The sequence below is a fragment of the Boleophthalmus pectinirostris genome, unplaced genomic scaffold (genome assembly GCF_026225935.1).
Source record: "Boleophthalmus pectinirostris isolate CB_2022bp ecotype Guang Dong unplaced genomic scaffold, ASM2622593v1 HiC_scaffold_150, whole genome shotgun sequence".
NCBI classification, from domain to species: Eukaryota; Metazoa; Chordata; class Actinopteri; order Gobiiformes; family Gobiidae; genus Boleophthalmus; species Boleophthalmus pectinirostris.
The window spans coordinates 1-11882 of record NW_026571071.1 but is presented as its reverse complement, the minus strand read 5'-3'; the positions used below and the strand labels follow the sequence as shown (position 1 = coordinate 11882).

General features: G+C 38.2%; 1 protein-coding gene across 1 annotated transcript; it reads left to right on the top strand.

The window, feature by feature from the left end:
* Window positions 1-2190: 2190 nt before the first annotated feature.
* LOC110160627 (nipped-B-like protein B) lies at window positions 2191-11797 on the top strand (the record flags this gene model as incomplete). Its single annotated transcript, XM_055151276.1, has 24 exons — window positions 2191-2247; window positions 3312-3455; window positions 3555-3720; window positions 3796-3926; window positions 4311-4419; window positions 4509-4657; window positions 4797-4918; window positions 4994-5084; window positions 5174-5665; window positions 5742-7556; window positions 7629-7727; window positions 9203-9343; window positions 9431-9502; window positions 9591-9680; window positions 9761-9861; window positions 9940-10026; window positions 10113-10344; window positions 10456-10607; window positions 10687-10767; window positions 10897-10997; window positions 11073-11199; window positions 11276-11358; window positions 11427-11559; window positions 11654-11797. Coding segments are annotated over exons 2-24 (4782 nt in total), but the record flags the coding sequence as incomplete, so codon positions are not given.
* Window positions 11798-11882: the final 85 nt, after the last annotated feature.

The window sequence follows — 11882 nt, the reverse complement described above, 5'->3', positions numbered from 1 at the left end:
CTGCAGTAAGTTGAGTCACTTTTTGTTTTAATGTTTGTTTTTTTACACACAAAAATAATCCGAATAAATGGAGATTTTATAGGCCCCATGGAATCATTATTCATGTATATAAATCCATATCTATTTCCTTGTAGGTCAAGGCCATTCAATAGGACATGGAGAACATTTTAGCTGAAAATACTGTATATTAGGACAGTTAGGCCTATTTTTACATTTCTATCATGGTTGCTGGGATATGCTTATACCATCATTAGAACTTGGTGGGAAATAAATCTAATAAATTTCAAATGTGGCATGACAAAAGCAAACACAAAGCTACATAAGAAATAATGAATAAATAATAATGCTATCATGCACATAATCACATTTTGCATAAAAATTGTGAAGGAAAAATAGAATATAATAAATTTTACTTTTGAAACTACTATTTATGTCAATCTATTAAAACATTGGAATTGTACATATATAGTTAATGTTTCTATTGCTTTGTGAAGGGAATGAGGAATCTGTGGAATTTAGGGAAGGGAATGAGTATTTTGCTCCATGTGCTACATAAAAGGGTTGCAAATCAACACATGGAATTTTTTCTCAGAAATAAAAAGTTTTTATTATATATACATTTACAGTGATAGACTGTTACATTTTTGAGAATTCTCAAGTTTTGGTGTTTTTGTTCTAAAAGCCTGTCATTAAAGCTATATAAATCTGAAAAATAAAATGTCTCGCTATAGATCAGCTAAATTCAATCATCCTTCAGCTTGCAGGCTCAACCCATCTTCTTCAAACCATTGTGTGTTCAGTTGAGGATGGTTGTCTCCTTGAGTCAGTGGTGGATGTCACAACCATGTTGATACAGGCAAATGTGTGAATTTTACAGCTTATCACAAAATACAAAACCAAACAATTACTTGCGCAAACACATATAGCCTATTGCATGCATTTATCACAATAAGATAAGAAAGCAGTGTCTTATTCAAGTATGATGTCTACAGGTGACAACCAGCTCAGTCTCCTACAGCTGTAAAAGAGGCAAAATAAAATTATACAATCAATAAATAGGCATATCTGAGGCCTGAAATGTTGTTTTCCAGGAAGTCCACTAGAGGGAAACCTAATGGTCTATGTAGTCTGTGGTACCACAGCTCATGGCTTTTTAAGACAGCAAAAAAGTGTGTGAAAGTACAGCACAGAAAATATGCATTTATTTGGTCTTGATAAAGTTCTCATGCACAAAGTGTGTGGGACTAAGTTAATTGATCCAGGTTGTAACCATAAAAGAACTTCTTATCTTTTTATATTTCCATGGTTGTGACTCATGTGTTATAATTGCACTGATATTAGGCGTGCAATACCACAATAGTGTCACCAGTAGTGTCAATGAATTCAGAATTATTTTGATTTGATTTAAAGAAAGATGTGGGTCTAGTTTTCGCCTATCAGATGATCAAAACACAACACTAATGTGTCTGTCAATCATAAGCTTAAAATGAAGTTAGCAACGCCTAAATGTAGGCCACTACTGTGCAACTCCAACTCCCATTCAGACGGTAGCTTTAAATGCTTTGACAACAAAAGAGGATCGTATAATTTTTTTTTTTAAATTTAGTTTAGTTTAGGTAGGCCTATACTTGGGCCTACATTGCAGAAGACAAATATAGCCTAGGCCTTAGTTGCATTGCAGTAGGCCTACAATTATTTCTAATAAGGCTATTTAATGGACCCTCAATCAGACAACCGCTGTAAGTAGTTACAGGCCTATGCAAAGACGTCTGTCATACAACGTAACTTTCCCTGTTTTTTCTGTATTCTGTAGTTGTTTTTTTTAGATAGGCTGCAAGATCTTGGAACCTTTTTGACTATGCATCAATTTACTCTGAGGGTGGAGTAGTAGTAAGCCATGAAAAAATTATGTGTTTGTAATATTCACTCATTTAGTGTATAAAACCGCACAACCCACCAAGTGGTTAATTTAGTCTATTTATCTTATTGGTTTTGCTTAACTTTAATGTTAAATTAAATGATACCTGAAAATAGCTGCTATGTCCCCTAATGAGTGCCCTGTTTCAGTTAAGGGGCCAGTCCCAGTAAAAACAGTGCAGATCCTCGTAGCGCAGTAGCATTAGCCTGGATCCTCTCCGGGTGGACTGGGGGACGAAGAGGGAGCTCTTCTTCTCCAGCTGCCATCCTACTCCTGCTCCTCCCCCTCTCCTCCTCCAGAGCCACTTCTCTTTCTCATCACATCCCGAGGTAAATAAGACACATTCAACAATAACAATCGCTTTTTGTTTGTATCGTTTTTACCAAGACCTTTGCCGTTTTGTGCTGGACATTACCTTGCACTTGGAGAGCATTCAGGGGTTAGCCAGAGCGATAGTAATCATTTGTGATGGGGTCTTTGCTTTGTACCCCTGCTTTCCTGGCGTCGGGTCGGGGTTACGCTTCCTTAGGCAAGTCCGAGGTCTACTTTGTCAGATAAAGATAAGGTTAATAGTACCGTAGTAGATGTAAACTTATAATAGAAAAACAGTATTTTACATGTGCGTTTAGGAGAAGCGGTTCAATATAAACGATTGGGTTTGATACAGTTGCAATGATGCTAGCTAGGGCAACTTAAACAGATACCTAGCCAGTTAGCATAGCTTTATCTCCAGTTGTTGCTAGCCGGCTAACAACGAACTGATTGTGGTTACCTTCAGAAAACATATTTTGCGTCCTGATCGTATCTTCAGTGTTGGCAAACTAGTAATACCTTAGTAATAATGTGCTATAATTGGTGCTATGGCGGGGAAATGTATTCATAAACTACCGAAACAGTAATTACAGTTAGTAATAGCAAATACATTGACTGGGATGTTTTTGTCCTTTATATGGGCTTGTTAGGACTGGTTTCATTTGTTCATCCATACCATTTTGATAACAAATCAGTTGTGACCGTGAGAGTTTGTCGTGAAAAGGCGACCACTTTCTCAAATATGGGAAACTGTGATTTAGCCAAGTTTTCACGATTCCACGGTAATGTTGTTGTTACAAAACAGAAAAAGCAGCGTTAGCTTCTTATAACGAAATAATACATCTGTTAAGAAGAACAACATTTTGCCCGAACAAAATATTATAGAAACCATTGCATTTCATAGACAAGAAACATTCATGTGTCACTTAATTCTATAATTTTTTTGGAATTTTAAATTACTTTGACCCCCAACTATTTTCCAGGTCATTTCTTGATGGCTTCTAATACAAGTAGACAACCTTATTTTATTTTAAATGTGGCTTATAAATGTGGCTTATGTAAATCCTTTGTTTGTTTCAAGGATTTCGGAGATGTGAGGAATAGGAAGAGTGTTATTGAACAGCTTAGCTTCTGACACTGTCTCTTGACCTCATCTTCAGCATGAATGGTGATATGCCTCATGTTCCCATCACTACTCTTGCTGGAATTGCTAGCTTGACAGACTGTAAGTCACTTTAAGTGCATTTGGTATTATCCATATATTCAAAAATCCTTAAAAAATAAAAATGCTGATTATCACTTCAACGTTTTTTTCTCCATGTAGTGTTGAACCAGCTACCGTTGCCTTCTCCACTGCCTGCTACAACTGCTAAAGGTCTACTGTACAGCAGTAGAATCTCTGAAGAGGTAAACAATTTACTGGTGTGTCGGGATGAAAATTTGGTGACTCAGCTCGTCCACAGTCTTAACCAAGTCTCTACTGAACATATGTAAGTAAAATTATTTATTTATGGAGCCATGTGTGTTGCTCAAGAATCTTATAATGAAAGGCATTTTTCTTTTAGTGAATTGAAGGACAATCTGGGCAATGATGAACCAGAAGGGGAAATGCCTTTGCTGTTGCAAACCTTGTTGTCAAGGAACCCCAAAATCTTCAGGGATAAAAGTATGCCTTCCCAGAACGAGGTTTGGGGTGGTAAGGAGGAGAACTCAAGTTGTTGCCCTGCTACTGAGCATGTTCAGTTGTCTATTACTGACATGGGCTTTGGGATGGTTTAAAATTAATACTGATTAAATGTTTTATTTGTACAAGTTTATATAAGTTCATTCTATCTGCCATAATGTAATGTATTATTCATCAGTTATTAGAAGCACCATTGAAGCACTTTTGAGCAATAATAGAATTAACTGTACTAAATGTACTTACATACTTGCTCTTTAGTTTATTTTCTGCTTAGTAATGATTGCATGAATGTGACAAATATACTTTGTTACTACATAAAAAGAGTAGCAGTTTGACTTGTTCAGGATGTGTCAGATTTATCCAGGTAACCTGTTTTATTTTTCTCTGTCGATTAAGGTGTTAGGCAGCCATCTTTGATTCAGCAGTACAAAGTGACTCAGAATCAAGTTCACGGCAGTCCGGCATCTAACTATCAGCAAACCTCTGTTCCCCCAAGTCCTTCTGGGTAAGCACCCTACATCATCATAGTTAATTTAGATTAGAAATAAGATGCATAGTTCCATCTGTTTATGAAGAATCATTTATCTTTTTCAGATGTTTTACTCCTCAGCAGTCTGGGTCTGGTGCAAGATTTATAACCAAACAGAACAGTCCCATATCCAGTCCCTACACCCCACAGAGTCCCGACGACTACTTGCAATACAATCCACCCAGTTATTCTCAACACCAACAAGCTCAACAAGGTGAGTTACAACTTTTCTTTAGCACACATCATAACTGGGGTAGTTATGGTAATATTACACAGGTCATGACTAGCTGTAAGTACTTGTAAGTTGATTTTTATCTAATCAATTTAATGTTTTATACTATTTGTTTTCATAGCTGCCGGGATGAGAAATATCCATGACAACAAGGTCTCTGGACAGCTCTCAAATAACTCCAATCACAATGTACGAGTTGGTTCCAATGATACCTACATGAACATGACACGATTAGGAAATGAGGTAATTTATAAAACGTTAAACCTTATTCAAACCTCAGTTCACAAAAACACTTGAAACATGTCTTGTAATTGTCAGGCAAATGGCTCCTCCACAAAAGGTGCTGCATTTTCTGTGGGATCTCCAAATTCTACATGTTCTCCTGCTGCACATGAAGAGACCACAAAACGTACATTTGCAATTGATACAATATTGTAATGATACTTTTAATGACAATGCTCTCAAATTATACATTTTATCCAATTTGTATTTCTATAGGTTCAAGGGTCATCATACAGTCACCCAATGATCTACCCGACAAACGCGTAACTTCAGTGGAGTACAAAAAGAAACATAAAGAAAGGAACAAGGAGGAATATGAACAAATTGATAAAAATGCTTTGTATGACATAGTAAGCTCACCAGTGAAGGACTCTTCAAGGCTAACTTTAAAACTGACTAGAGTACGATCTTCTGACACGGATCACTCTGGAGACATGCCTGCTGTAGAAAATGCCAATCACGTAGATACTAGTGTAATGAAGGATACTCCGTTGTCAAGGACTACCCAAGAGTCTTTACAGAAGTCAGAAGCTGAGGAGCAGGCAAACTGTCATCTGCCTGTTGTCCAACACAATACAAAAGACACTGGTGCTGTTAATTCATCTGCCTGTGATGAAGCTGAGACAGATGCACTTTCAGAGTCTGAGAGAGTAGAACATGAGTCATCATTTGAGAAAGAACGCTGGAATAAGGATGTTCAGGATAAAGGTGAAGATATGCATTTTCTCTGCTTTTTATATTGATGTGTTAATATTGCTAACTAAGTGTACTTATTTCCTTGTAGACAAACCACTGAAGAAACGAAAACAGGACTCATATCCCCAGAAACCTGGAGTTGGAGGATTTTCTGAAGTGGGAGATGGCCAAAAGGGTAACCGCAGCAGCAAGATGACACCCAGAAAGACTGTTGCTACAAATAATGGTACAGGTCGGCCTGCTTTGATGGTCAGTATTGATCTAGAGCAAGCTGGTCTAGGAAAAGCACATCCTGTGGTGGTCTTGGAACCTCGAGAGATTTGTGAAGATCACCTAAAACGCCTAAAATTGAAGACAGATGATAAGGGAAACAAAGTTGTTGAAAATCAAGGCTTCATTAAACAACATACAGATAACTCTAGAAAGTTTGATACTCATAAAAACCACCAGGAAAGCCAGAAGGAACCTAAACTACAAAATGTCGCACAGAATAGCAGTACAGAACACAATGAAATGGACACATTACGTCAGAAACACAAACCCAATTTAGAAACTACTTTCAAAGAGGAAAGAAACAACAGCAGTCATCATTGCAATGCCAGGATCCCTGATAGTCAAAAAAACAGTGATAGCACAAAAATGAATACCTCCACTGAAACAGATAAGGAAAAGAACAGACACAAGGAAAAAGACCGGAGCAAAAGTGTGGAAAAAAATAGAGACAGTAATAAGGACAAACACAAAAACAGGGAACCCAGCAAGGATGGAAGAGACCAGAATAAAAATGATGAACGGAGTAAAGCTAGAGAAGACAAGGAAAAGAGTCTTAACAAGGACCGAGGTAGGGGTCAACCTCAAGAAAAAGACCAAGATGTCATTAAAGAACGAAATCGAAATAGGTCTAAAGAGGTGGACACTGATAAAATGCAGAAAAAAGATCAGGACCTGGATAAAGAACCAAAACAGAAAAGGGTAAAAGAAACTGAGCGGGACAAAAGGCAAGAGAAGCACCAAGAACTGGAAAAAAATAGAAATCGAAACAAGGACCAAGAACGAGAAAAGGCCAAAATCCAAGAAAAAATCCAGGAGCCAGTCAAAGATGTGCAGCAAAGTAAGGATAAGGAGAGGACCAAGGACAAAACCCAAGCAAAGGACCAAGATCAAGAAAAAGATTTGAAGTACAATAAGGGTAAAGAGCGGACAAAAGACAAAACCCAAGAAAAGGAGCCAGATCACAAAAAAGACCGACATCGCAACAAGGAAAAAGATCGAGACACCGAAAAGATTCAAGAAAGAAATAAAGAGCCTGACAAAGACCGCAGGCGCAGTAAGGATAAAGAGAGGAATCAAGATCAAGACAAAACTCGTGAAAAAGATAAAGAGCGCTGCAAAGGCCGAGGAGATGAACGAGATGCGGAAAAGAAGCACAGACTGGCACAATCTGAGGAAAACTATAATAAACAATGTGGTGACCAGCCCACTAAAGCAGATTGCCCTAAAACGAAGCATGATGGGAGTAAAAGATCCACAGACCTCAATAGACGACCAAAGACAGAAAGTACCTCTTCTGCTAACAAGGAAGACCGAAAGAGTAGTTGTCAGATTTCAGATAAACAGACTGTGGAAACCAAGGCCAGTGAGTTTCCCTCATACCTGTTGGGTGGCACGGGAACAAATTTGAAAAACTTTGTCATTCCTAAACTGAAGCGGGATTCGAGTACTAAATGTGTTGATGGGCTGGTTGAACCTAGAGTTGTGCTGGATAGAGTGTCACTGGTTAAGAATCTAGCTAAAGCAGCCAAGCCTGTAATTGTGCTTAAGAGACTCAGTATTGATGAAATAAAACAAATAATTAGGGAGAGCAGGAATGCTCGTTCATCCAGAGACTGGTCTTCCAGATCAGGTAAAGTATGTTGCATATAAGCACCACATTTTTATTAAAATATTCTTGCTCAACTTTTTTTTGTCTTTCCAGAAATGTCATCAAACAAGCGTAGACACAGTGCGGTCAGTAAGAAACCCAAGTATGTTGTGTCCGACTCTGAAGAAGAAAGTGAAGACTCAGATAATGAGGGTAAGAAGTGTATTATGAAAGGAAATATGCTGCTCAAAAAAATTTAAAGAACACTTTGTAAACACATCAGATCTCAATGTGGAAGAAAATTTGTTGGATATCTATACAAATATGTACAGGGCAATGTCTTAGGTACAAAAGAATGGCACCTCTTTTAACGGAAATGAACAACAGGTGCACTAGAGTGGCAACAACGAGACATCGCCTAAAACAAGACTGGTTTTCCATGTGGAGATCATTCCCAGTTTCTCCCTAGAGGGATTATTCCCACTGGGAGTATGAGGCTGTTCCTTAACCCTACAGAAGCTGCAGAAATTGTCCAACTTCTCCAAAATGGCACATTCAGTTGCAAGGAGATTTAATGTGTCCCAGCACAATCTCCAAAACATGGAGGAGATTACAGGAGACAGGCAGCTACACTAGGAGAGGTGAACAGGGCCGTAGAAGGTCCTCAACCCATCAGCAGGACCCATATCTGCTTCTTTGTGCAAGAAGGAACAGGTTGAGCAATGCCCATTCCCTACAGAATGATCTCCAGCAGGCCACTGGTGTCAATGTCTCTGCCCAAACAATCAGAAACAGACTTCATTTGCTAGACAACACCAGAATTGGCAAGTCTGCCACTGGTGCCATGTTATTTTCCACAGATGAGAGCAGGTTCACCCTGAGCACCTGTGATAGACGTGAAAGAGTCTGGAGAAGACAAGGAGAACGCTTTGCTGCCTGGAACATGGTTCAGTATGAGCAAGATGGTGGTGGGTCTGTGATGGTCTGGGAAGGCATATCCGTGGAGGGATGCACAGACCTAGGTATCAGGATGAAATCCTTGAACCCACTGTCAGACTCTAAGCTGGTGCAGAAGGTCCTGGGTTCCTCTTAATGCACACCAATGCCCGGCCTCATGTGGCAAGAGTACACAGGCAGTACCTGGAGGATAAAGGGATTGATACAGTTGAATGGCCCTCACGATCACCTGATTTAAACCCAATAGAACACCTCTGGGACATTATGTTTGGCGTCTGTCAGACGCCGCCAGGTTGCTCCTCAGACTCTACAGGAGCTCAGTGATGCTCTTATACAGATCTGGGAGAACATCCCACAAGACACCATCCGTCGTTTCATTAGGGGCATGCCACGACATTATTAAACGTGTGGGGGCCAAGTATGATATTGAGAAGCATTTTGAGTTGCAGAAATTAAATTGTGGCAAAATGGACCAGCTAGTCCATATCATTATTTCACTTTGATTTTCAGGGTGTCTATAAAATGAAGCCCTCTGTAGGCTGAAAATTGTATTTCCATTAAAAAGGTGGCATCATTTTGTTCTGAAGACACAAGTCTGTCCATATTTGTATAGATATAAAGAAAATGTCCACATTGAGATTTGATGTGTTTTCAAAGTGTTTTGAGCAGTGTGCAATGCCTCTCTAAATGTAACCAATAAACTACAGGTTTTAATATAGCTTTTTTCACAGTTGTGAGAAAAAAATCCAAGAGAGACAATGACAAGACCTGGAAATGTGAGGAGAAAAGAGGTCGGTCTTCAAGTGGCCGCCATCGTGATAGAAGTTCAGCGGATTCAGATGAAAGTTCTCCACCACCAAGCCTGACTGCTGGTAAACGTCACTGTTGGTCATACATTTATTTGGTTCCTAGATTGAATGACTGTGTTATTCACAAAATCAATGTTTGTTCTTAATAAGTTGCAAGAAAACTAAGCAAAAAGGAGAAGCAGAAAAGTAAAAAGTCACATGAACCCAAGCAGACAGTTGAAGGTAACAAGCATTCTTTTTTTAAAGATATTTTTAAAAATATACTCTCTTTTTGTTTAAATCAATAAAGCACCCATTTTGTATTTAACAGAAATGATGGATTCATCCACATTCAAGAGATTTACAGCCACCCTGGACAGCATACTAGAGAACCTTGAAGATGCAGATTTTACTGCCACAGGTAAAGCAGACATTATTTATTTATTTGTTATGTTTTGCTAAAACTTTACAAGAAACCTTTTAACACTTTTTTTTATGCAGATGATGACGAAATACCTCAGGAACTCTTGCTTGGACAGCATCAGTTGAGTGAGCTTAGCAGTGACTCTGCTAAGATTAAAGCTATGGGTATTTTCAACAAGGTAAGAAAATGAAAGAGCTATTAAGTTTTCTAAAGTTTCATCAATAGGAGATAAAGAGAACTTTACTTCATTTGACAGATTCCCTCTGAAAGACTGGTAAAAGTTTTGAATATTCTAGAGAAGAATATTCAGGACAGTGTCAAACTTTCCACATTAATGCATTATGTAAGTATAAATGATACATTCTTCTTCTTTGTAATAGAGTTGTTAGAAACCGTTTGTCAGGAGTGTAATGTTATAATGTGCTTTAGGATAATGATTCAATGGACGAAGAGAAGCTGTGGCGTGACCTCATCATGGAACGAGTGACCAGATCTGCAGATGCCTGTCTGACTGCCCTCAACATCATGACATCTCCACACATGCCCAAAGCGGTTTACATTGAGGATGTGATTGAGAGAGTGTTGCAATACACCAAGTTCCACTTGCTGAATACTCTATACCCTCAGTATGACCCAGTCTATAGGGTGGATCCTCATGGAGGTCAGCATTATCTTTAAACAAATACATAGTCATTATCTTAGTGAACATCATAACCACACTGTTTGATCTGAGTTTAACTGAGTTTTTAAATGTTTCCATTATTGGATGTAGGTGGTGTCCACAGTTCAAAATCCAAAAGGGCCAAATGTTCCAGCTCTAAACAGAAGGTGGTAGTAAAGCTCTACAATAAAGTTTGTGATATTGTGGGCAATATGTCAGAGCTCCTTGAGATTCAGCTACTCACTGATACTACTATTCTCCAGGTAGGACCTTACTTACTTACAAAAAAAAAAGCATTAATGTTTGATCCTTGTGACTTGAATTATTTGTTATTCTGATCAGGTGTCTACATTGGGCATTACCCCTTTCTTTGTTGAGAATGTCAGTGAGTTGCAGTTATGTGCAATCACACTTGTGACAGCGGTATGTAATGGATTTATTAGATTTTATTTTTTTTTAGATCTTGTACCTTTTTTGATGTTATTATATAATACAGACATGTCTTTCATTATACTTTTCATTATTGCAATATTAAATGTTATATCTATCTAGGTCTTTTCACGTTATGAGAAACACAGACAGCTAATTCTTGAAGAGATTTTCACCTCCCTGGCAAGATTGCCTACGAGTAAACGCAGCCTCAGGAATTTTAGGTGATTCATAATTCATAACTCAAGTGGTTTTATTTTAATGCGAACAAATGTTTATGAGACATATTCTACTCTTAGGTTAAGCAGTGACTCGGATGGTGAATACGTTTACATCCAGATGGTTTCTGCCCTTGTCCTTCAGCTCATTCAGTGTGTGGTACAATTACCGTCTGAAAGAGATGGAGAGGAAGAACACAACAAGAAGGTACTTTTCAAAATCTGCATTTTCTCTTTTTATTTTCTGTTACCATTATTATTAAAATGTGTTTATTATGTGCTAGGTTGATAAAGATGTCCTAATCACAAATGCTTACGAAACAGCTATGAGGACTGCACAGAATTTTCTGTCGGTTTTTCTTAAAAAGTAAGTTGGTTTCTATAGAAACATCGGCTTTATGTTTAAAAAAAACTGTAATTATTAATTTATTTCAGGTGTGGGAGTAAGCAGGGTGAAGAAGACTACAGGCCTCTGTTTGAGAACTTTGTCCATGACTTGCTTTCCACTGTTAACAGGCCTGAATGGCCTGCTGCTGAATTGCTGCTCAGCTTACTGGGACGATTGTTGGTCAGTACTATTTATTTAATTTATTTTATTTTAACAAAAACATTCTTAATTAAAAGGCAAAACAAATTCTCATCTTTTGTCTTTTTAACACCAGGTTCACCAGTTCAGTAACAAACAAACAGAAATGGCACTCAGGGTAGCATCACTGGACTACCTAGGCACTGTGGCCTCTCGCTTACGCAAAGATGCCGTCACAAGCAAAATGGATCAAAAAGTCATTGACCGCATCCTAAAGGAGGTAAATTCAAATAATTTAGTCAATGGAATAAGTTGTTAATAATTGGATAGTTAACTGTATGTTAAATTATATTGACTGATCTCGC